Genomic DNA, 26,757 nt, shown 5'->3' on the forward strand with positions numbered 1-26,757 from the left:
CTACAAACAAGGAAAAATGTCTCCAGTTTCAGTGCCAGTCTCCAGTTTGCATACCTCAGGATACCGACACCACACATTCTATTCATAACCATAGCTGGATGGCTCATGTCAGCCACTTGGAATTGGTTTCTAACGGCTCAGAAGAGAGACAAACAGCACATGAAGCCTCCTAGCAGGGAGAAGTGTATTATGCAACAGAGAAATGGTTGTTTCCCCTTGAGTTAGTTGCCTTCAATGAAAAGCAAAAAAACATAGTAGCAAACAGCTGTTGGCATGATATGGACAATGTTAGATGTTGCAAAATGTCAGCAAGTCTCTCCAGACTCCCTAGAGGCTGTAAGAGGAGAGGCCAGAATGCTGCGCTTCATACAGCTCAGGAAGGCATATTGTACAGAACTGGAGAGCTGAGGAAACAGCTGATAGTCTCCCAGATTTTTAGACAAGCTGTTCTAAATGCCATTCACAAAATTCTTTAAGCAGTCCATCTGTGGAGGGACACAAAACCAAACCAAACTTTCCAGAAATCTTAACAGCCAAATATGCACCAGGAAGCAGCAGAACGAGTCTGGCCCAAATGTCCACAAGCTCCAGACCCAGCAGCAGACATCTGCTGGTTCCTGTCCCTATGGAGTCAAACTCGCCACTCAATCGATCGCTGCAGATCTCTGGCTCCTGGGGAAAATGAGGTATTTTCTTATTAGTGATTATCTCATCCAATTATGCACAAGCAGCACTAGGGCTCTAGGGACTGCAAAACAGTTGGATAAACTCAGTGGCAAGGTGGGAATTTGTTAAACTCACTAAGTCTGTTTTTTTTCTGGAAAACTACGTATCAATTTATAAAAATTAAAGGTACCTGAATGACTCCCTGTCATTCTCCGATGAGAGGCTGGGGGGGAGAATATACCAGGCCTTTACAAAAACTAACCACTGTGTAGACAGAACCAGAGGGACAGATGGTTCCCCTGTCTTTTATTTACAAATCAGAAAGTCCTGTAGCAGTCAAAATTTTTGCCATTGAGCTGTTGAATGCGGGCTGGCCTTCTGGCTGCCAACTTTCATTAAAGAGATGTGGGAGGAACCAGCCCTGGTTCCTCCTAAGTCATAAAGTAGCAGAGAACTCTCGACAGAAAATCTCTACTAAGTGTTTGCAAGAAAGGCAACCTAATAAAACAAGTAAACTCAGAAACGCTATCTAAACAATGGAGGTAAAGTTCTGGTTTTACCCACAACAGAGAATAAATTATTGGCCGTACGTAAGGGCTGTTTGCAGCAAGCAGTCAACTTGAGCCTGTCAATGAGATAAGAAAGATGAAGATCTTCCGTACTGATTCACTAGAATAAGAAAGCAAACTTTCTGAATCAGGCAAAACCCATCTGACGAAGCACAGATTTTGTTTAAAAAGTGTTGGGGGGGGGGCAGGAACCTGTTTGAAAGAGCAGAGGCCCAACAGTAAATCAAGCTGCGGAGTTAGGTCACTGTTTTCTGAAATTCTGCGAGGCAATTCCAGTTAGGTCCAGATGGGTAACAGTCTGCAGTGGGCACATGGCACTACAGGGCCCCAAAGGATCATAGTGGATCTCAAAGCACACAATACCTAAGTTAGAGTATGAAAGAAAGGGAATTTTGGCACAAGGAGAATGTTAATGATCGAATATGCTATCCTAGTACCAATAAATACTTGTACAGAAAACCAGGAGAAACTGATATGATAGACAGTTTTGAAAGCAGCATTTTAATTCTATGGTTGATAAATAGCTCATGTCCTAAAACAGTACCGGATGGGTAAAGGGTACAAGACGAGTTAATGCACAAGAACTTACCAAAAGTTGGTTAGATATCGGCAGTTTTATCTAAAAAGGGAATCCAAATGTAAGACAGTTTTTGGCACTTCTCCAGGGTTTACCAAATCTCAGGTGTGTCTTTTGGCCTATGTGGACTGTAATCTCAGAGCCAGCAATTAAACTGCAATCCAGACTGCTTTTTATATAAAGTAAGGAACTAGTTGAAAGTAGAACTTATGAATTTAGTCTTTGTACACTAGATGGAAAATTGCATTAGGACTCTCCCCTCTTGAGAAAGTAGGAACTGGTAATTTGAAGTGTGAAGTTATGACAAGGAAAGTAAAACAATTTAATAGTTCTCTAAACTCATAATATGGAGCTTCTGCACGAAGAGCAAGTTGACAAAATCAATGTTAGGTACAGTTATAAAAATATTCATTAGTAATTCCTTGCACAGGGAAGGCAAAGAAAATAATTCAAACTACATCCAAACTCCTGGGCTAGAAATTAATGCTTTAGTCAGCAGTTCTAGCCATGGAAAGGTTCCCTGAAACTAAACTAGAGAAAGATTTCTTGCTAGGGTCTCAAGTTTCACACATGGTAAGGGTCCTAAAGAATTTCAAGGTGGAAGTTTGGTGCACCTGCTGTCCAATTTCAAGAAGGAGGAGGGGGAGCAGGGAGAGGGAGAATCTTTTTAAAATACAAGGAATATTTAAGTGAAATGTAGATGATCTAAAGACCCAAGACAATCCTTTCATAAGATGAAACTTCATCTCCACACATCATTACAGCTGATTCTATGGCACACATACCACAGTAAGCTTGTAAACTGCAATACTGGTTTTCAGGGAAATGTCTTTTAATCTAGCTATGATGGCTGTGCTGGAAACCAGATCGTACGGAAAATGAAGCACAGGAGGGAGATGTGGTAAAGAAGGCAACAGCAACATCAGAGGCCATGAGCAGCTGACACAGGGAGATAACTACTGACAAAAGTGGGCAAGGTCACATTGAAATGCATGGCAAAATTTCACTCCAGGTCACTGTCAGTCCCCTAGCAGAATTTAAATTATACAGCCTGTTCTCAGTTCTTAACACAGAACAAAAGGTGAAGAAAAGGTTATGCTGAGCCAAAATGTTCTCTCTGGCTTCTCTCCAGACCTATTTGTCAACAGTTTGAATAGAAAAGCAGAGGCATATGGGTTTCATAACAAGTTCCCTGCACACAAGACCGTGTATGTTACACATCACATTCCACTGCTATGGAAGCCCCAGTATACACATGTACACATAGCTATGGAACTGGGAAAGATTTATTCTCTGTTTTTCCCATGTATAAATAATGCTGTTTCCCAGACGTAAAATGAAAAGCAGCACTATCTGAGAAGCCGAGACACTGGGGTTTGTCCCTAATTATTTTGCGATTTTGAATGTACTAGTAATATAGTCATTTGCCCAAATAAAGTAATTTGCTGAGGTAATCTGACCCTGGACATTGTCCCCAGAACAGATTGTAAAGATACCTGGCATTCAGACCCAGCCGGGACATATGTAAATTTAACAAAAAACCCAAAACAAACCAACAAAAAAAAAAAAGCTTGCTCTCTGAAACCATCTTGAAACCATCTACAAGAGTCAGAAATAATTCTTCAGCACAGGGGTGAGTTTCCAGAAAGTAAGCAGAAATCAAACTGGCACCCAGCCAGAACATATAAAAGAACAGAAGAGAGGAGAGTATCTGTTCAGGAGAAACCAAATGATGCTAGCCCATCACACAGTGTGAGCTCTGGAAAGATGTCAGATTTGCCATAGCTGGGAATAACACTAAAAACACAGACCATCCTCTGCTAGCAAAGCAGTGAGAGGTGGCTCTGGATGACGCTTGTAAGGTTCCCTATTAGAAGCTCATCGCACTGCTCCAATGATACAGAAGAAGGGGCAGGACTGCCCTTCTGCAGAGAGCCACGTCAAGCCTCATATGCCTCCACAGCAGTTCTTTGCTTCAACTGTGCTCATACAACCTGAGCACAGATGTTCATGTATGTAGAAGGCCTCTATCTGAACATACTCAGCGAAAAAAGTAAAGTGTTCCAGCTGACGAAGCACGTACCTGCACTTGTAGATCCAATTCCTGCAGTAAGCACAGACCGTGGTATAATCTTTACTGCATACTTGAGAAACTGAGATTTCCCTGTACCGGGGTCTCCAACCAACAGAAGATGCGATTCACCTTGCGGGAAAACGTTGATGTAGGAGCAGATGGTTCATATACAGAAAAAGATATACACAAAATGCTCCAAATTAAATAAGACTTCTCATTATTCACCTAACATTTAGTACTACATATACATTACAATATGTAATTCTGTTTAAGGCTGCACTATTTATTGGGTGTGATAAATATATTGCTTAATAAAAGCATCCAGCCATATTGCTGCACCCAAATCAAATATTTACAATGAAATATTTAAAAAGTATTAGAAGGTATTTGTCATACTTCCTGTAACGTGAGTTCTTACATTTTAGAGTACTCATTTCTCAGACTCAACTCACTCTTGAACATTAAACAGAAGGATACCAGGGTTTAGTTATCATTCCACTATTCAGTTACTTAAATTATTGTGAAAAGGACTAATAAAATCAGCATGTTGTTTTTCTTAACTAATTCTGTTACATTGCCAACAGTTACACAATTTAGTAATAACAAAACAATGCAATTACAGAAGTAAAGAATTTGGCTACTACAGTCTCACTGAAGTGCTATAAAATTATTTCATTGTCTTCTACAAAACATTCATACAACTTCAATTTAAATGTAAAGTCTATAACTTTATTTAGCTGCTGGAGCATTAAGAAAATCCTGTATTTCTAGATACATACATATTATTTTAGAATTATTATGACCTACATAGATTATGACCTGCGTACCACCTGGCACATGGCATATTTGCCATCTAATAACAACAGAAGGAGAATCAGCAGGCAGATAACAGAACTAAGTGAGATGTGCTGACAATCACAGATGGAAAAGTCTGGCATTAGGAAGTAAAATGAATCCTTTAATTTTTCCTTTCAATGTACTATAGTGATCCACATTAAGGAAACATTAATATTCCATCCTTTGATGCCAAACACTGCTGGGAATATTCTACTAGAAATCATTTCAAAACGTCACTTACACAATAAAAAGTGAGTTTATGTTTTATCTAAAACAACTGCCTTTAATATTCTACCTAATGGAATCCTGAACGCCTGCTTTTACTGGGTTTTATCTGGGAAAAATTAAAATAAAAAGAGGAAGTCTAGACACCCGCTTTATTTGTCTGAGATTCTGGAATAATACTCAGTATTAATCAAAAATTGCTCTCACTCAAGAAAATGGGATCATTATGCTTCTGAAACCTTAGTGCTTTGATTTTGGAGGAGGGAAGGGAGCGGGTGAAGACAGGGATGAGAACAACTGTTAGAAAGGATGTGATGCTATTAGAAATAATACTAACCTCTGATTCGAGTCCCAGTAGCATCAGTCCTCTGTACGCCACCAGCAAGCACCATGGCTACAGCCAGCTTCACCAGGTACAATCCAAAAACTTGAGGACATAAGCTAGCCAAAATTTCATTCCTCCCTAGAACAGGAGCAAAAAATGGCACTCAGCCCTAAGAGTAAAACGGGTTTCCCACTTGGTACACTTAAAGTCCTGTGTCCACTGACAAATAATTGTCCTGTGTCCACAGGCACTCACAACTAATTTGGGTCTGCTTCCTGAACACGAGGAACAGGGCAGGGAGGAGATTTTTTTATTATTATTTTGTTTTTTAAATGGGACCCAAAGCAGTTGTTTGATCCAAACTTCCTTCGTTATAAAGAAGTTAAGTCTTCCACAGTCACAAGCAGCAAAGCCAATCCCATTGTAATTTAAGGAATGGACAGTCTGGATATCATGACAAAAGGCACTAGCGAAATGCCATCATGCAAATTCCTTTCTTTCACAGATTAAAGTGTAGGGGATATGAAGAATAAAACTTGAAGTTTCTGGACTTCAAAATATCCCCTTGAAAACTGTTGTGTTGTACATTTAAGAAAACATCTAACAGTTGAAGTATTTTGCCCTAAACCTGTGCACCCATAGCATGGCTCATTTTCTCATCATTGTCTTGAATCTCCTTCTCCTTTGACCCTCTCCTCCTCCCTACCATAGTCCCTTTCCAGCAACAGAATATTTCAATCTGTTACGATAATGTTGTTGGCTTGGAAGGTGTGTAACAATTAATTCTGTTCTTCGAGATTCTGATACTAGCAGCACATAAGGGATCACAGGTTTAATGTCATACATTACTCCTATTGCTAGGGAATAAAACAGAGTGACCAATTTTGAGTTCTTTAAGTTAATGTTTTAAATTTAGATGCAAGGTACTGGCAAAATATGTAGGCACCTAACAGATGACTTGAGGCATGTGTTTCTTCTGGATGTCTTCTGAGGGAATAAACACATCTTTGTCCGAACGTGAAATTTTAAAAACTTTGGTCAGCCATAGCATAACTCAAGATTTAACTCTACAGTTGCCTCTATTTGCCCTGTCAGCTCAGTAGTTCTGCTTCTTCCTAGATAGTATCCAGAAAAAATAGTGTCACCTGCGTAAGGTCTCTCAGAGGCCTGCCATGGTAGATTTTCTCAGGACACCTAATGCACAGCATCAGGAATTGACTACCATAAAATGCAGTAATAACGACCATTATCTCTTGAAAAACAGTAAATATATATACATCCTGTTGTGAAATGGCATACCTTAGACTCCTTAGTCAAATTTGACCTTTGCCCTCACCTGAGGGGACTCAAATTCAGACAAACGGCCTGAAAGAGACAACTTGGGCAGTCAGGGTCCTTCTAATTTCCACCTCAATTTTCTTGTAGCCACTTCATATTAATTAATTTATTCTCAATGGGTTATATTGCATAAAACCACATTGCTCCCTGCAGGCTTCCAAAAATTGTTCTGAGAATGAAAGATTAAATGGAACCTTCAAAGAGGATCCTGCTTTACTTTCTGACCAGTTCTAACCAGGGTGATAAGAAATGTTCTTGTTCCAAACAGCAGGAGGAAGAAATGTTCTCGTTCCAAACAGCAGGAGGCTAGCAATTAAATTGCTTTCCAGGAAATGCAGTTCTGAAGAATCTTTGCCATTGACAAGATCTCCAATTTCTTATGTGAACGTTCTAATTTTTAAGCTGACATGTGCAACATTCCCACCTGCTTTTCCTCCTGTTTGTCTTTTAAGAAGAAAGGCTAAGCCCTTTTCAGGGTTTCAAAAGACAGAGTGTTAGTCTGAGACAGCTCAGTGACAGAGATCCTGAAAAGTCCATTGAGCTTCCTTGCAGTTCAGAAGGAGGCACTCAGATTATGGAGAGGGACAGAGTTCCAGACACAACTCCTGATAATTCCTAGACTGCAGACCACGGTAAGTTTAGGAGCCAGCGTACTAAACACTCTGGTGATTCTGGAAGCCACTGTGAATTGGGAGACTCCATATTTGATAGGAGGCTCCACAGCACCTAAATCCAAGAGTTAGGTTAAAGATGAGATGTGCTAAGCTCTGTGGAAAAGATTCACAGCTTAATTTGGGATGCAGAGACAATGAGTCAGATCTCTCACCCCGGAGTCAACAGCTATGCTGACTAAAAGCAGATCTGGTCCGCACTGTTTCTTCTAAGAGGTATGCTTTCTCTTTCTTGATTATAAAACGTTTTTCTTTTTTACCTTGATACTTATATTATTTCTCATTTGTTAATAAACGTTCCACAAAACACTTCACTACAAGGCTCAAAAGAAGGAAGATCAATGCAGTATGTTTGGTACTATTTTTTTCAGTAATATTAAAGTAAGAATTTCATATTCCTGTACTGTAAAAAATATATTTTTGGAAGAATGGGTGGTGGGATAGGATAATGGGGGAAAAATGTGTTCAGTCACTGTATTTTCACTCCTGATTTCATCTATATCCAAACATGTGTCCTTCTTAAAAGCTTTCAACTACTAACCTGATAAGGGATCATTCCTATGCTTTTCCCAGAAGTCTTCAAATTCCTTGCGGATTTCTTCATCAATTACAACCCCTGCTAGCTGCTCATTGTTTACTTTAACATAGTTGGCTTTCAAAACAAGCTCCAAGTTACAGCGTGCTTCCTCGTGGAAAGGTTTCCACCTCTGCATTACCACACCATATACTGTGATGTCATCACCTGGAGGTAACAACAAAAATTAGTAAAATAACATCTGACTTGAAATATGCAGATGTGCCAGTTAACTGTAATGCATAATAATGTGATTGAGATCTTGTGTTACAGTTAATAATGTTAAAAAAAACCCCAAAAACAAAAAGCAAACCTCCTGCAGTTACTGGAAGTCTAAAACAAACAGGTAGATCACTTATTTCTGTGGTAGGAAGATGCTATGTCTTTCCACTTCTTTTTAAGGTAGGTGAATTCTTAAAGGTACACCTCTGCTTGTTTCCTCTTTTAGAAAAGAAGAATTCACAGTAAACTGTAGAAGCTCTTCTTTAAATTAGATTTGCTATACAAAATATTTAGGCAAACCTTATTTGACTTCTGGTAACTTTTGTGATGAATTCCAGAATCATTTGTTAACATTCTGGCCACAGTGTTCTTCTGAAAAAGTACAACCAGAAATTAATTTCTTGTGCAGATCTGCCTACATCCTGGTTTTGGCTGGAATAGAGTTAATTTTCTTCCTAGCAGCTGGTATAGTGCTGTGTTTGGGATTTAGTATGAAAATCGTGTTAGTAACACACTAATGTTTTATTTGTTGCTGAGCAGTGTTTACAACCAAGTCAAGGACTTTTCAGCTTCCCAGGCCCTGCCAGCGAGGAGGCATGAGCCTTCTGCAGGAGGTGCACAAGAAGCTGGGAGGGGGCACAGCCAGGACAGCTGACCAAACTGGCCAAAGGGATATTCCATACCATATGATGTCATGCTCAATACATAAGCTGGGGCAGGGAGTTGGCCAGGGGAGGACCACAGCTCGGGAACTAGCTGGGCATCAGTCAGTGACTGGTGAGCAGCTGCGCTGTGCATCACTTGTTTTGTATATCCTTTTATTATTACTATTATTTTCATTATTATTATCATAATCATCATCTTCCTTTTCTGACCTATTAAACTGTTTTTATCTCAACCCACGAGTTTTGCTTTTTTCCAATTCTCTCTCCATCTCATTGCAGGGGAGGGGAGCAAGCAAACAGCTGTGTGGTTGTTTTCAGCTGCCTGCTGAGTTAAACCATGACAGCCTATCTGAGAATTTTTAGGCCATTCTTCATACATCATCCTGTCAATTAGCTTCCTTTTTGAATGCCAAGTAGCTTTTTCCACCTGCAGCACTCCTTAGGAGGTCAGGTTACCTAGCTCTCCAAACCTAGAGGGGCACCACATGCTGTGTGATGGTGTGGACCAATTTCCTCAAGAGGTTTGGTGTTCCCACACTAACAAGATTTAATATACTTTCTGTACCTCACAACACATTACTTATTGAAACTGATCTGTCAAACAGTCAAAATGTAACATGGGGATGCATGACATTTTTTGGAATAATCTTCAACTGCCATGCTAACGTCCAAGCTGAAACAGCAACATGACAGATGAACATGTCTCATTCAACTAGCCCTCAGCACTGACAGCCTGCTTGGCAAAGATTCATCTCAAATGGAAAAATAAAAGTGTTTGTGGTACAAACATATGCAATATAAGCTGCATCCTCACCAGACTTGCAACTGTCCACTAAGTCATCTTCCAGAACCACCACCATGCAACGAGGGATGCTTCCAACAGACAGTCTTTGAACCTAGCAGATAGGAAAGAAAAGCACTTCTTAAGAACAGCACCTTTTAAAAGCCATTTATAGATGCTCTGGCTTAAGGACCTACATTCCTTTCCTGGAACTGAGGTCAGTGCTTGCTTTCTCTCACAAAACTTACATAGTAAACATGCCACTGGTGCCATGAACTTAATAATGGAACTTTAATAACTGCTTATATTAATGGAAAGAGGATTGGGTATTAAATTAGCTGTAGGACCTCAATCCTGGGAGGTTCTGTGTGATTTCAAGGTCTTGCTGAAGAAAGCTCACTGAAAGAGGTCATTTGAAAGAGCTGATTTTTTCTTTTCTTTTTCTTTTAATAATTTGAGATATTTTTGCTTTGCGTATTGAAGAAGTATCTAAACATGTCGATGGGTTAGATAACCATTCACTGAAGTATATACTGAGAGATTATTCTCTACATTTTTCTGGTATTTAACTGTAATTTGACAGACAGATATAAGTTTACATCTATGTGTCAAGGATTAAACTGACAACAGGAAAAAAAAAAATCGCACACAAGCAGACAAATGTATATTGACAAATGTGCCAGTAACTTCTGTAATTCTTTTTCTTTTCTCCAGGGCAAAGTCTATGCAATCTTGTCACAGCCTATTTCCAACCAGCAATCTTTCCATTTACACTTAAAGCTTGCAATAGTTTTTAGAATATCCACTGCTCAAGAACAATCAAAAGTACTTTTTCATTCTGCAGCACAGGTCATACGTGCTAGAATTCTAGATTTATTCACTCTCTAGTGCATAGGAAGGTTAATTCACCCTTGCGCATTATCTAAACGGCCACAGGCAGTTCACATCACTGTCAGTACTACTGGCACATACACAGTTACTTGCAGAGCTCAGTAGGAAACACAAGTGAAATTCATTCCCGGTTTAACTCTACTGTGTTTAATAAGCTCATGCTGCTGAAAATCCTTCCTGTCATAGAGATCTGTGTGTCACACAGTAAAACAAAAAAAAAAAAGTTAACGAAACCGTATGTCAGAAACAATCATTTAATGATGAACATGCAACATAGGGTTTATTCCCTAGAAATAGTTTTATTCCCTTACTTTTTTGCTATTCTGAACTTTTAAGAGTTTCATTTCTAATTTCATACATTCCTGTTTTCATACATCTTGCATGTAGGTTGGCACCACTACCCTCTTAATTTATAAGATCAAACCCCTGAAACAATCTTAGAAAAGATTTGTGAAAAAGACACTGAACATACAAATAAACACAGAAAAATTACCTGCAATATACCCTACTTATTCTCAATTTTCAAACAGTATAGATTTTCCTATGCCAGTTTTGTCTTAGTTATGCGCTACTGTAAAAAGAGGCCCAATTATTTCTTACTCCTCTAGCTGAGCTGTACTTCCACCCAGGGCTACCTTCAGAAAAACAAATGCAAATTCTATAAGGATCACATATCTAATAATCGTTGAATTCGATACTGGCTGAAGGGAACATACATTTGCAGACACCTTGTACTGACCCTATTGCACTGCTACAGCTGGCCTTGGCCACCACTGGGCTAGTTTTAGTCCTTAGAAGCAGCGTTGAACATCAGCATCATGTACAGTAGGCACTTAGAGAAACAGTGTACACTCGGTGTTGTGAAGATTCTACATGTAAATTTCATCTCTGCACTGACCCCGGGGCGTTTTGTACAACATTGAATGGAATTACCTAATAATGGAAGTCTAGTTAACATGTGCCTAAATTTTTAACTCTTTGACTGGAAATCTCTGCCCAACAGGCTGTCTGGCTTCTTTTAGTTTTCTCAGGCATTTGTTTTAAACAACAGTAGAATCTGTAAAACTTTTCCACTTTTCTTAAAATGTAAAACTTATCCAATGAAAATGGGATAAACTTAATTCTGATGTAAGCATGAACAGTCTCAGTAGAACTAGAAGAGTTACCTTATTCCAGCAGGAAATTAAGCCCCCAAATGCCTTCTTTAGTGAGTTAATTCTTTTTGTACTTGAGACATCCATACCTTAATGCCCTCCCATTTTCTCCATCTATTTTTTTTACCTGTTCCTGAATTTTGATTTCTTGATAGTCTCTGCAGCAGGTAGAAGAGGTTGTTCCAGAGAGACATGTGAACTTGGTTGAGTTGCAGCCTTCTTCATTAAGACAGGCTGATGGACGACAGAATGCGTAGTACTGTTCAAAGTCAGCCTTGACGACAAACACATGCTTGCATTTATTGCAGATGTAACTCCGTTCAAACTCCAAAACTTTCACCAAACTGGTACGTATGACAGTCCCAGTAACAGACAAAAAGTGACCCACGTCCCTGGTTTTAGGAATATGCTCTCGAGTCAGCTCTGGGCAAACAGGCAAACCTGTTAAACAAAAATACGTGCAGCATAAGGCTATGCATATAAAACATGAACTTACAATGCAGCTAAACAGAAAGACTAGAAAAAATGCCAGAAATATTAACAGTAGCCATTGTTATTACTGTTTCATAAATGTGATTCAACAGTTCATCTGTTGTACTATAAATCTGATTCACTGGCCTCAGATAGTGAAAAACATCAGACACTGAGCACTAACAGAAAATGTTGCCATTTTACTCTCCTGCTCTTGCCAAGGGCTGAATGAGCAGTTTCCATTTGTGGAAATTGATCCCGGTGTTCTCAGATCTATTTGTTAATTTAAATGATATTTTGGCAATTGCCATCCCAACAGCCAGTTCTGTGGTGTACTGATCCCACTCCAGCGTTCATCTGTGTGGCCATCACTTAGCACCACCGCAGCTAAAATCCTCAGGAAGATGAATCTACCTCAACAGACTACAAAGTCTTTATAAAAATAAATGGTCTCTGAAATGCACATCTGAGGATAGCATGAAAATATCGCCTCTTCAGAAGTCAGTATATAAACTACAAGATACTAATAATTATCAACTTAAAAAGAAATTACCTGCTCGTAAAATGATTTCTTAGCTTTACTACCAAAATAGAGCTAGGAAACACAGATGTAAAATAATAAATCTGCTGGAAAATTATGTTTCTAAGGCGACAAAAACTAGGTGTGCGTTTAGGTCAAATCTTCTTAGTAGATTTGGTTGCTAAAAAGAAGACATCATATATTTCTTTCAATGTTTTCAAAACCAAATGCTTTGTTTCAGACGTGCTGAAACAATCAGTTTTGATGCTTTTAAGCAAAGTGTTTGACCTTTTGCTTTTGTTTAAAGAAAATATTTTTAAATATTAAGCTAATTTTAAAAGGTAAAAGAATAAAGTTTTTAAAAAAGTGAAGTAGAAAGGAATTAAATAATCTGGAAAATAAATAAAGTATTATGTAGAACTGCAAACAATTTTTTTCTGGTTGACTGTAACAAAGCTATTTACATATTCTTCCAAACTTGTTGAAAATTCTTTTTCTCCCACAGGATTGCATTTCTGTTCAGTTCAGGCAAAAAAAAGATAAAATACATTATTTTTCCAACTGGTCTGGCATCTTTTTTCCCAGCTCAGTATTGCTGCAGCTGAGCAACCTTTGCAAAGTACAACACATCTTACACTAGAGAGAGCTGCAGGACTGTTGTCAGGATATATGATATGATCATCTGTGAATATTGAAGAGACGAGACTGGATGGAGAAAAAGAGCCTTCATTCTCATCATATTAGACTGCTTGACAAACTCTTTGAGTATGTGCCTCTTTGAATCAGCTTTACTGTATTGGTAATAATGTGTAAAACTGAACTATTAGAAGCAGCTCAGCCATCACTAACAGACAAGTGGTGCTCAGGCTAACAGTAAGCAAGGAAAAATATTTTAATGGATTTGTAGCGAAAGGAGAAATTACACAATCAAATTCCTACAATGCTAAAATTCAGATAAAGAACTTCATCTTTTACTTTCTTCAGTGAACCCAGGGTAATCATCCATTATTAATCACTGCATGTTCTCACTCCCCAAGTCCTTCTTTGAACTCCTAGATGCCCTGCCCATATTGGTATGAGCGTGCTAAGATTGCATTCTTATGCCTAGCATAAGCAAAAGCACTTTTCCTCACTTCAGTCCAAGCCTGACACACAGATCCCCTCGGCCTCACTCCAGATATCTCCTGCTGCTCCCATCAAGAAGAGTGCACCACCTCCTCCTCACTCCCATTTGACGTGGGAATGGGAAACTGCACTCCAAGATGAGAATCCTGAACGCAATCAGAAACCAGTATCCGCTTAAAAGGTAACAGTATCATGGAAAAATTTTGGTGGAAAAAAAGCCTGCATATCATTTAGCTTATTGGTTTTTGTTTCTTCAGTAGCCACCCTTTCTGTGGTCCAGAACATAAACAGAACTACATGGACAGCTGTTCTTTTGATCCAGCTGGACCACACCAGGATAATCACGCCCTACTCTTCAACAATTTCCCTCCAGTTTAGTGATAGCGTAATTTGTGAGCCTGATGACTAACTTCTTCCATCAATGATCAGTCAGACTTGCTTTTATCAGTTATTAAAACTATTTGATCAAATGCGGCTAATTTTGCCTGACATTGATTAAGGAATATTCAGACAAAACATCACTGTGGGAGGAATAGGCAGCTCCAGGAACAGGCTGATAACAGGAGCAGGAATGTCTTAAAGACACAGCTACTCATGCAGCAAACACCTGCCCCTTGCTTTACTGCTTCCAATACTTCCTAGTAACTTATAAAATAATCATACTTGGAGTAAAAATAACCCTGTTCTCATGCTGAATCTGTGATTGATGCAAATGCATTGGGGAAAATGCACCCTAGAACACTGGGGAAAAAGTTTTAATTTACTCCTACTTTTATAGGTACAGGGAGATGCTGGACATTTCAAATTTTTGTACAACACAGAGACCATCCTTTGACACCACATACTCAGCAGTTGTATACAAACTCCATAACACCTAAATGCAAGCCATTTTGCCTTTTTTTTTTTTCCTAAACCCTTGACAAAATAGCATTATGACAGCCACAGGCTAATTATATTTCTGATGTATGTGTTCTAATGACAATATTTTTAATGACATTTACCGGGGCAAAACACAGGTCTGTTTAACAACTGTGATTCATACAAGTTCAAACTGCCAAAAGATTGATCATAAACCACTCCAACATGGGGTAGGGGAGGGAAACAGAGGTTACCAGCTCTCGGCTTTGCAGATGAGACAGCTCCACATAGTTACAATCAGAGATGACCAGAAGAGACTGTGTCACTGCTGACCCCAGCTCCCCGCAACAGGCAAAATAGGCATTTTAACCCCAGAACCTGCACTACACAGTTACTACATCTCAAAACTACTAAAAATTTCCCAATAATAAAGAATAATGGCATATTAACTTGCAGTGAAAAAAAGGACAAAATCCCCTACTAAAGATCATGCCTTCCAACAATTTTATAACAAGCAATTTTATAACAATTAGTTAAGCATAAAAATTGACAATTTCAAATTAAATTGTTAGAAGACAATTCAAAATTTCGAATTCTCTGGGAGATGGCTGGAGCCAATAAAGACCAAGAGCCAACTGACACAGTAAGGAAGTCAACCTGCAAGAAAATCTATGAGCTACCTATCTTCCTTTAAATTTTTATTTCTTTTTCTTTAGACCTTCTGGCTAACAAGAGAAACAATGTGAGACCAGCCTCTGAACTGGGGAGTCTTTTTCCCAAAGAAGGGCTGTGGTGTAAGGCCTGACCCAGCAACAAACACCAACCATTGCACGCATGCCATCAGAGATGCTCACTGCTTTTTTCCCAGGTTGTTCTACACAACTCCATGTGTTCTTTTCTGTTTAATAAACACCAGCCATTCCCTACTGCTTCAAACACTGAAATTACAAGAATTAAACTTGCTCCTTCCCGTGACGCCCCAATAGTTTGTCCAGAGTAAGGAAATCTGGCAATGCTGACCAGGAGATACCCCTGGCACGCCTCACTGTCGCCTCTACCTCACCACTCACCCGAGACCCTGGCATGGAGGTTCTGCTTCACACTGAGCTGCGGAGGGGCCGTGGCGGCCTGCAGCTCTGCCAGGGCAGCCCGGCGCAGCGCACTGTCGAAAATTGGGAGGACTTCGCTGGGGAAGGCGTTGAAATACTCCCCGATCTCCATGTTGGTCTCAAAGAGCGTCAAGGCATCGACGACAACGGGATAGTGTGCCTCATCGTCGGCCTCCCTCAGGATGCCCAGGATGTCATCCCTGTGGTGCTCCAGCACGTAGGACTCGAACACCTGCCCGATGAGGTTCACCTGATCTGCGCTCAGCACCATGTTGCGCCTACATGCAGGCGGGTGAGAGAAAACGGTCACAAAGCGAGGTCTGCCAGTAAGGTCTGGCGTCAATCGCAAAACTTAACTTTTCACTCGGAAAAGCCCATGACGGAGCCAGACGAGAGTAGGGCGGGGCTGGCGCGTGCGCGGCTAATGAGCTTGGGCAACGACACCTCGCGACAACGCGCTCCCACCTGCTGCGTGCCCGGCCTGATCGTCTCAGCCACTGCGCTCGCGCCGCCGCACACCGCGCGCCGCCTCTCAGAGACGGCTCCCGCCAACCAACCGCCCCGCCCCCGTCAGTCAGTCAGTCAGTCAGTCAGCCCAGCGGCGAGAGGCGGGTTCCACGGCGCCGCGCTCCTCAGGCCCGCCCGGGCGGGCGGTTTCCGGGCGGGACCGTTCTCCCCGTTAATGCCAGAAAGTGAAACCGCCTGCTGACCCGCTTCTTTGCTCACTCGGTGGGGGATGACGGGAGGCGGTAGCCGCTTGTCCCGCCACAGGCGGCGCGAAGCCAGGCCTCCCGCCCCAGCCGCTGCCAGCGCGGCAAGTTTTAAACACAGCGCAGCCGGACGGGCGCTGTGCGGCGAGGCGCGGGGGGAATCGGGCCAGGCCCGGCTGGGCCGGCAGCGAGCCGCCTCGGCTGCCCGCCTGCGGAGCGCTGCCCCAGGCGCGTCCCGTCTCGTCCCGCCTCGCCTCCGGGCAGCGGGGCCCGCGGATGCGTTCCTAGCGCCCGCATCGCCGGCCCCGCCGAAGCGCGTGTGCGAGGCCGCCCCCGGACCCGCCAGGCGGAGGCGGGTAGCGCTTCGCGGCCGCCCCGCTCCCGCTCGGTACCTGCAGCCCGGGCAGCCGCCGCCGCCCCTCCAGCCGGGCTCCCGCCGCCGCGCCGCGCGGAGGCAGCGGCTGCAGCTCCCTCACCCGGCAGGAGAAGCGACTCCGTCCCCGCCCCCTCCGCGCCACTCCACGCCCGAGCTCGGCGGAGCCCAAGTGGGGCGGTGGGGTGGAGAGCGGCCGCGGAGCCGCCAGCCGGCGGGGCTGGACCCGGACGGGGTAGGGGAGCTCTTCCCTCAGGTGCATCCGTGGTGTGAGGACGCGCCGCTTCCGCAGGGCTGCCGTGGCTGCGGGACGGCCGGTTCTCCCGGGAGCAGCTGAGGGGCGGTGGGCCCGGCTCCCCGCCGAGCAGTGGGGCGCCCTGGGTACGGGGGGTATCCCAGCTGCTCTGCCTCTCGTGAACAAAAGATACACTTCAAAGGTGCTGCACACTGTTGTTTGCCTAAATGTCTCCGTCCGTCCGTCGTCCCCCCCCGTTACAAAGGGACGCTGCTCCTGTGTACAGTACTGGAGGACTGCAAGTCGGGGGGAAAGAGGGGTGCTGTGCAGCAGCGGTAGCCTTGTGGTAGCTGAAGTTCGTACTTGCTGCTGCTTCCTCCAACCCACCCCCAGGGGTTTACAAATTCCATGAAGTCTCAATTTGGCTTATTTAAAGCGAGCTGCCTAACAAACCAGTCAATTCCCACTTCATGAGTGCACGTCATAACAAAGTCGGAGGAGTTTGTGGATTTTATTTTTAATATACCCAGACAATAGGGTTTGCTGGAGGCCCTAAAGCTTTTGCCCAGGATTTACAATATGGTGTTTTGAATAGTTTCCTATCTGTTTGTTCTTTTCTCTGAGCACGTGTTACAACCCAGTGATGTGCTTTAACTATTTGAAATATTTTATCTTATAAATAGTTAATTCTGTTTCAAAGTTGAGTTCCAGGCATAAGGAGTGAAACTGGATCCCAGTTTCTCCAGCAGTATGTGTGCTTCTTTCATCTTCAGTTACTTTGCAGCATGTGTGTGCTCTGCTGTGCCTGCATGTGTGAATTCTGCTGCCACCGAGTTCAGTATAAGTAGACTGTCTTCTGAATTACTACATGTATTTTCTCAGTACCTCTGATAATGTACTGAATATCTTTTTCATATATCCATTCAAGTCTTGTATTATCACAGAGAATAACTTAATGTCCCTTTAACTTCAAAGTGTTTGAAGGATCTTAAAACTTCTTTACTGAGCTCCTCACTCCCAGGACCTCCCATTGTTGGCTTGTATTAATGATGAATTATTGACATGCAATCAAAACAAAAATCATTGCCCATGTAATAACCAAAAAGTGTACCATACTATCACCAAGGTACCAGAACTGTGCCAATAGTTCTATAATAAAAAGACATCAGAAGAAATATACAAAATTTGTATTTTAATACAAAGTTTTTGGAGTTGGTGCAGTGGAAAATCAATGCTTTTCAAACAAAAAATGTCCTTTAGATTCCTTATTTTAAGGGATAAAATTAATGATGTATGGCTTCAATATGTAAAGTAACTGCCTTAATTAAACTAAGAGAATTAATTTGAATGTCTAACATGTTTTTTTCTCCCAATCATATTTAAGTATGTGATCTTAATGAATAAGAAAGCTACAGCAATTACTTCACCTCTGTTAACTATATTGAATATCTCACAACCCATGAATTAATCAAGGAATGTTTGGCCAGCAGAGAAAGGAAGAGTCTTGGAATGTCTGGGCAAAAGCTTCGTGGTAGAACTGCAGGTGCTTTAAATCACAAATCACATTTCTCTGAATTGCTACTCCCCAAGCTATCGGAAGAGGATTCCTGCATATGACTCCTGTCAGGTAAATCAGTGGATAGAGCTTCAGTTATCTGTCCTTCATTGTTTGTAAATACAAACTTCTTCAGAGTGTATGTAGATGTTGCCTAAATCCTCATTTGAAGGAAACAGTGTTTACAACAAAAGTCTAAGACTGCTTCAGGGGGTAATAAAGAGGAAATGTCTTAACCCCTACATTTACTCTAGAAGTAAACCATTTTGCTTCATAAAATGGTCTTATTCTGACCAACTGAATAGTTAAGGCTGCAAAAACACTGCTGAGATCAATGTGAAAATTCAAAACTATTTCTGGTACAGATTATCCTGGGTGGAGTGCCAAGCTAGCCCTGTCTCCACAATATGCTTTCAGTGTCAACTTTACTGTTTATGGTGCTGTCTTGCAAGGTACAAAACCAGGCTGCTTTTTTCTAATGATGAGACGCAGCTATTTCTGCACGTTTGTTAGATCAGCACAGTCACCTGGCTTCTGGTATGGCAGAGCTGTAATCTTTGTGATTTCCTGGAGGTGTCCATCTGCGCTTCCTCAGACTCAGCATTTTGTAGCCTAAACTACAGCAACAGGATGAAAAAGAATGCAGCAGCCTGCAACTGGAGCAGCCAATTACAACTACACAGCAAGTTACTGATATTGGTGTGTGAAAGCTGCAATTAGGTAGTGGTTCCTACAAAAAAAACCCCCTAAAATATTTACAATTTTGTTATTGTCTAATAACTAGTAAGGGTTATGTGCTTAGCTGAGTAATGAAGAAATGTTTACTCAGCAAAGAAGTCATCAAAAAAATACATCATGCCCATTTAAAAATCCATGAGGTAGCCCTTTTTGAAATCATGGTGCAAAATAGGACAAGAAAAAGTAATTAATTCAAACGAGTAGATGGAGACAGTGCTGGCAGTTACCAGCCTGAAAAGCTCTCTTGTCCTGGGCTCAGAATGCTTTCCTGGTTTGTCTCTGCTTTCCACTTTGAATGGCTCTCTTACATAAGCCAATGTTGTTACTTTTGCTTTCAGGTCACTTCTGATAGTCTTGTGTGGTTATGAAGAAAAAGACAAGACTAAAAACTCCTCTGCTTTTCAGTTTTACAGGATATAGCGTTTGCTTTCAGTCTGGAAACGTCCCAGGAGAGTACGAGAACTGCCCACTAATGCTGTGGTCGGGGTGGCTGGTACACGTCCCACCCCAATGTGCAATTGGGACACTGCTGGCAAGGCTGCACATGGCTGAGAAGGTCTCATGGATCCCACAGGTTACATTTAGACTAAGCAGCGTGAGTACCATTGAATGTTCATGTGATGGTAAAACTTGAGCTTCAGTTTCTGCCCTAAGGCATGTCTATTGCCAGCCTGACTGAGGCTGCCTATGGTATTTACAGCCTGAAGCATGGTGACTTCTTTGTGCCCAGCCATCACAGCGGATGACCTGTAACTGAAGTTAAACAGCTGTAGTTCCAGCTAAAGACTCAGCTGCTCTCTAAACTTTTCTGCCAGGTTGAACATGGATGGCCTGGTAATTTCCAAGAGTGCTCACAGTCATAATGAAGCCAGATTTTGGTAGTCATTATTGAATTATGCTTTTATTTTCTTAAGCTTGGCTCTTCTTGTTCCCTTGCAACATTGCTATCGGTGCTGCTGGCAGCAGCTGCTTCTCGTTGTGTTCAGCCAGCTGTTTATTGTGTACAGGCCTCTATACTATGCTTAATTCTGAAAATAACTGAGTTGCCTTAGTGACAGGCAATTTATAAGCTCATCCTTCAGACTGTGCCAGACTCCAGAGTGGATCATTAATTCACCTCATAGGTCCCATCATTAACCTAGGAACATGCACTGCAGTTTGTACGGTCAACAAAGCTTGAGTTGTCTAATTGTGTATGTGCTTGAAAATTATAAATGTTAACGCAGTTGTGCAGTGAAAGAACTCATTGTTGAGCCCAGCAAATAACAAGTTCTATTATTAAGAGAAATGGAGTTCAGCAGCCATGTTGAAAAGTTCTGTTTTAGCTTGGCTGCCTGGTTTTGTTACATGATCCCAGTACTATCCACAGGTACTTCCAATTACTGTAGCCTATCTAAAGAAATGGATGTTTATTTATATGACCAAAATACGCTGCAAGCAAATTAGCTTCAGAACTGCAAGCTCATTTCTGTATATAATTGTACATGGAAATGAGTCATATTTTCATTGAAAGATTTTGCTAGGGTATGTATACATCAATAAAACTGATACAATGCCCAACGCCCAAAAGTAGCTAAACAATAGTACAAATTAGAGATTCGCCTTCATTATAGTAAAAAAAGGTTTAGCATTTGCCTAGGAAGAATAGTAACAGTAATGGACTACACTGAGTATACTAGGAAAAAAGCAACACAGCTCCTGTAAGGAAAGTCAGTTTCCATCTTTTAAAGCTGATATATTTTTGCAAATGTTGGTTAAAAAAAAAATTAAAAAAAATTACAGGCTAGGGTTCCTCACACCTAAATTTAGGCAATGGAGGAACTTAGATTTGTTGTTGCTCTACAGTCTTCAGGCAATCAAGAGAGATAAGTGGGCTGTTTCACCCTTGACTTGCCTGTTGACTGCAGAGGAGGTTGAATCAGTTTTCTTAAGTGATGTGACTCAGTCATTTTCCTCCTAAGGGAAGTAAATTACTGCAAGGGAGGAAAACTTGGGGTCTAATTTTCTCAGTGCAGAATTAGTGAAATTTTACCTGTGGATAGCATGGGGATCATGTAACAAAATTCACGTATAACTTAAAATAAACCTTTTACAACCAAAAGATTGCTCTGACATCATGAACAGGTCTGATTTCTAATATTACGAGTGAAGTCTGATATTCATTTCTTCATGTCCTACAGTTTTTAAATAAAGTTTCAGAGTAAGACTAAAACTAGAAAAAAAGTGAATGACTATTAGTCAAAAGTTAATACTGAGATTTTCTACCTATGGTTTCTAGGTTAGTGTATTTATTAACAATTTAAAGAAAGGACTCCAATTTTTTCAGCTGCCACACCAGAAAGGCAAGTGCTGCAACGTGGGCTATTGCTCAGAATCCCTCCATGTTCAGTTACAGGAACAGAAACATTTTTCCCTCAAGAGACTGCTGCTTTCAGTGTTGAAGTGCAACTCATCAAAGGAGGTCCTTTGTGGAAAGACTTTCCTAGTCTTAAAAAGCAGGAAAGTTTAGGTCCAGGGACTACCTGCATCAAGAGTGAAAAAATTATATTCTGTGTTAAGAATGAAAACAAAGATTCTTGCAGCATTATAGAAAACATTTAGGAAGAAAAGATGATAGGTTTATCCTAAAAAAAAAAAAGACTAAATATTCTATATTCTCCAGTTTTATAAAACATAGATATTCTTACTTTTTGAAGTGATCAAAGATTACATATCTAAGGCATTTAATTTTAAGTATGTACACATTAAATGTAGAACTACTCAAACTAGTTAGAAAATAATCCAATTTTTTTCTTCCAAAATAACATATCATGAGGAAAACAAAGTGAAAATTTATTTAGACTAAATTAGAGTGTTAAAAATTCTATAATATTGACCCATGTGATTTATTGCCAGTACTTCTCATAGGACTAATATTTTCCTTGAAATCTCAGGTATATATAGTACGCATATGCCAAAGTAACTGAAAAAAATGCAAAAGGAAGAAATCAATCTGATAAAGCGATTTCTATGTTGGCACTGATTGCAGCTTGGTTTTCAGTCATCTTTGGGCTTTTTTTTTTTTTCCAAGTATACCTTCTGGGTACAATTCCTACTGCAGAAAAAGAGCCATGCAGCTCTTGGGATATAGTTCTTCCCTGTGCTATGAGATCGCGTCAGATGGGTCGGCCAGAGCAGTTTTCTCCTAACCTGGAAAATTCACTTGGCATTCAAACTCTTCTCACAGAAGTAAATGGAGCAATCCAGACTGAAAGGCCGAACCTGGTCTTAAGACTGATTATTACAATGACCTTCTGATGAAATATAGGAGTCTTCTGCATTTTGCCCCTGTATCAATTATAGCCTGTTACTTCCTTCTTCCATAGGAAAACACAGTAAGGATTAAAATATTACAATATTGCAAAATATTACACAGTAGGGATTAAAATATAAATAGCTGCTGACTGTGGCAGACATGGTAACTGAGTGCTTCTTAACTTTCTTCTCCCTTCCAAAAGAGAAATGCCTACTAGCAAAAAAACAATGGGCACACCTTTTACTGAATAGGTAAATTAAATGCAGATATCAGCATCTTTGGATTACTGTTCAGTTATTAATTCTATATGTAAAAATGTACAAATGAAGTGGAGGATGGGAGAAAAAGGCTGGACCCTTGCAAAGCATGCAAGAAAAAATACGCAACACTCACTTCAGAACATTATAACAAAATGAGCTAGTGTATTTTATTTTGGGTAACAGCCAAGAAATCTGACATTTTGCCCAATATGGCTTTCTTCTAAAATTAAGAAGTTGCATATACCTACAGTTGAGTCCACCAGCTACAGAAAATCTGCTGTATACATCTTTAATCCACGGCAGCATCACCAGAATACAGCTTTCAGTGAAGTTTTCAAGCTGAATTGTAAGACAGAAGTTTTAAAATGTTCATTTAGAAGATTTTATAATGTTTATATGAAAACATACAAATTTTTCATTTATACATATACTACATATAAAACTCATTATAATTAGCAAGTATCTTCATCTGGGTATTTACCTTTGTGCACGTAGCGAAAAAAGGATGTAGTTAGGGCTTCAGATGAAATTACTAAAGTTCAAGACCTTTGTATAGGCTAACTAAAACCTTATTCAAATAACTCAAACATTTTTTCCTGCTTTTAAAAGATGAGAGATTCAGCTTAAAAATACATTCATAAAAACAAAGAGACAATTTTCTCCCTGAGACTACCAGTGTGAGTTACTTTGTGGTAATCTTTGAATGAAAAAAATATAAAAAAGACAATAAGCTCTAGTTTTCTATATGATGCAGCGAATTTATCGAGCAACACTGGCATCATAAAAGGTGTAGATTGGAGAATCATGCTCACTAGCTGAAAAAATTTTTATATATCAGTTTAAGAAGAAAAAAACTTTAATACAGACAAGGGAAGGTAGTTAAGTTTTAATGAAAGATCTGTATCTGTAGTATGTATAAATGGGAAAAAGTTGGGTGGATTTTTTTTTTTTTCATTTCAGACATTAATTTTATCCAAAGCGGGACTATATGCTCAAAATGTAGATTCTTGATTTATGCAGAGATATTCTAAATGTTTCAAACATGTTTTTGTTAATATTCATAAAAGAAATACATAACTTGTGGGAACAGTTTCTGCTTAAATTCAATGATAAAACGTTTGATTGTAACTAGACGGCAAAATTTCATGAGCAGCAGGTACGGAGTCAACCCCCCCCAATGAACAGCTCCTGGTTTGTGGCTTTTTTCATCGTCTTGTCAAAATTACTCTGCTCTGAAGGCTAGCAACTGCACTAGTTTTGATTTCTTTCACATTCTTCCTTTTAAATGTTAGAGAGTTAGACAGTTTTTAAACTGCTACAAAGTAACAGAATAGCACTGGGACACATTAAACATATTCTGCCCAAATTGGAGAGAGAGTGAGATATATATATATACTTTTCCTTTTACAATTTAAATTTTATTTATAGTAACCATGCAATTACGTTATTTGCTGGGGGGGGAAAGCCTTACCTGAAATCAAAGAAAACACATTTATAGGAAAAAGGGGGAAAGCATTATGTTTGTTCTACCAAAATTTATTATGTAGTAATTACAAAGTTTAAAGATTCTTCCATTTTAAATAAAAATAATAGTTATAATTACACACATTATATAGTACCATGTCAAGTGATTCCAACAAACATAACATGAAATACAGTGCAGTTTCAAATCAGAAAGACAAATACTTTCTCATTCACAGTGTTTGACAAATTACAGGAAAGCTTGTTCACATGAGGGTTTACTTAAGGTCATGCTCTTATTAACAGTCCACATCACGCTGTGCCACAAAAACAAACCATCTCTCAGAACGTGAAGTATCGGGCAAACCACTCCTGGCGTTGTGGATCTGGTGAAGCCACTGGTGAAACGTCAGTCTGAGGAGGGCTAAATTCACAGAAAGAGAAGAAAAAAACCCAAACAATTATCCCACAACTACACAAAGAGTACACACGTTAGGAGAAAAAAAAATCACAGAGAATACTCAGTAAAGAACATAGTCTGTTTTTCCATGGGTTAATTATCACTGTGCCTCAGGACATGATTTAATGTCTCCCTATAGGATCTGTGATCATCCACTCCATTGGAGAGCATCAGCAGCATGGACAAGTCAGTTCAGAAGCCACATTACAGGGTGGGCAAATAATATTTTGGAAAACAATTTAAAATCTCATAAACAGCTGTAGGTTTTCATGAAGAATAAAAAGGGTTTTCTTGGAAATGCGTGACTGTAGAAGGTCCTCTTTTAGCATCCTTTTCCTGCGGTAAAGTTAATTTTCAGAAATATGATGCGAGCATCATATTTGTAGACATGTGCTCACAAAGACCGGTTGGCAACTGAACAAAAATACACACTATTGTAATACTTAACACTGATCACAAATATCACTTGCATTGTTGTTCATGCAAACATTTAAAATATGCTAATATACCAGGAAAAAAGAAACCGTTGCACTGCAAACAAGATTTGTTTCCCCCTTGAACACTTAAAATTCTCACAAAATAAGCAAGAGAGAATACTTAAATCTAATTGAAATTTAATTACACAATTAAGTTCCTTTATCAATAAAAATCAGTAATAAAATAATCCCTACTGGCTTACTGGATAATACAGAGCACAAAACAATTTGGAATGGAAACTCCAGCATCACAGTCCATGAGTTCATGCACATGCACGTTATAGTTATCTGAGCACACTCATGCATATCACATGCACAGGAAAAAATAAGCAACAGTATTTTTTTTTTAAAAAAAGATTGTTTTCTTAAAATAGACTGTTTTCCCTTATCTATTTTAGGTCCTAGTATTTATTTCCTTTTATAATTAGTAGTTGCTAGGTATGTGGTCTTTCGCATTAAACCAACCGAGAGTAAACAACCAACTGTGGAACTGGTAATTACACATTAAGTTACCAACTTAGAGGTAAAGAGATCAGCACCTACTAAATACGGAGTACAGTGCTTCAGTGCATTTAATATGCAGGCACATAAAGCCAAAAGATTAAAATCCTGCCTCTAAAATGCTATTTTTAAGTCATTCAATTCACTGTATTTTTGAGAGAATTACTTGAGACTCTAATGCTGGTTTTGATTAATGGAAACTCAGCATTAAGCATCCAAGCATGCACATTTCCTGTTGTTGTAGTAAGGTTACTCCTATGAAACAATTTGATATAGGTGAGGAAAGGGGAAACACAAAACATTCAGGTAGCACAGAAAATAGTTTTCTTACATAAAACCCATTATCACTTAATATCAGATAGAAGAAATTCTGTGCTAGGTATCAATTCCTAAATGACAATCAGTAAAATAACACAAACATTTAAAACAATTGTTCATATATGTAAACAATTGGAAGCACATGAATTCTGTTCAAGTATCTAAAGAGGTTTTCAAAGTTGAAGACTTAAGCAAAAGTGAGAGAATACCTCACATTTCAACAAGGTCTACAATAAAAAGGAATACTATAAAGAGGTTACAAATATAATGTAAAAAAAAATGTCATGAGAGTACTTGTACCTCTGAAAGGTTCATAAAGCAAGTGGGATTCAGCTCACTAGGAATACAAAATTTTCCTGAGTTAAGCAAAAAAAAAAAAAAAAAAAAAGATTGGTGAGGCAGTGCTCACCTCAAAAACGTCTTGGGCTCTTTGGGTGGCACTGGCTGTGGTAGTGGTTTGCTGCTGTTGAACTCAATATCGTGGATGGGTGAGTTAGGAATGGGGTCCAGGCGGTTAGGATGTCCATTGCCCACCACTCCGCTAGATTCCAGAGCACTTAGATTGGGGACACTCACAAACCTGTTTGTTGATTTATCGTTCTTCTTCTTTTGCTGCATTAAAAATAACAAACATAAGGAAGGCTTCTTGCACCAGGACAGATGAGGAAATTTGCAAATTCAAAAGTTGTGTTGATGGCTGGTTTTGGGTTTTTTTGAAGGAGA

The 26,757-nt window shown here is 40.0% G+C and overlaps 2 protein-coding genes across 12 annotated transcripts in view; both read right to left on the reverse strand.

Annotated features, from left to right (window-relative positions):
- MCM9 (minichromosome maintenance 9 homologous recombination repair factor) overlaps positions 1-16,821 on the reverse strand; it is a 50,929-nt gene extending 34,108 nt beyond the window's left edge. The window contains exons 1-7 of the mRNA XM_054819552.1: positions 16,755-16,821; positions 15,614-15,930; positions 11,697-12,010; positions 9,558-9,639; positions 7,824-8,024; positions 5,286-5,411; positions 3,896-4,015 (exon numbers count right to left, since the gene is read on the reverse strand). Of these exons, the coding sequence (XP_054675527.1) occupies positions 3,896-4,015; positions 5,286-5,411; positions 7,824-8,024; positions 9,558-9,639; positions 11,697-12,010; positions 15,614-15,923 (1,153 nt within the window). The 5' untranslated portion in view covers positions 15,924-15,930; positions 16,755-16,821. The remainder of the gene's footprint in view (positions 1-3,895; positions 4,016-5,285; positions 5,412-7,823; positions 8,025-9,557; positions 9,640-11,696; positions 12,011-15,613; positions 15,931-16,754) is intronic.
- A 6,206-nt stretch (positions 16,822-23,027) lies between these two features.
- Positions 23,028-26,757, reverse strand: part of FAM184A (family with sequence similarity 184 member A) — an 84,449-nt gene continuing 80,719 nt past the window's right edge. For 3 of the 11 annotated variants that reach the window (XM_054819563.1, XM_054819561.1, XM_054819558.1), the window contains 2 exons: positions 26,444-26,646; positions 23,031-24,703 (listed from right to left, as the gene is read on the reverse strand). In XM_054819563.1, coding sequence (XP_054675538.1) covers positions 24,622-24,703; positions 26,444-26,646 — 285 coding nt within the window. In that variant the 3' untranslated portion in view covers positions 23,031-24,621. Of the gene's footprint in view, positions 24,704-26,443; positions 26,647-26,757 lie in introns of all 11 variants that reach the window. The other 8 variants (XM_054819564.1, XM_054819559.1, XM_054819565.1 and 5 more) reach the window with 6 other exon arrangements.

This window comes from Grus americana, chromosome 3 (assembly GCF_028858705.1).
Source record: "Grus americana isolate bGruAme1 chromosome 3, bGruAme1.mat, whole genome shotgun sequence".
NCBI classification, from domain to species: Eukaryota; Metazoa; Chordata; class Aves; order Gruiformes; family Gruidae; genus Grus; species Grus americana.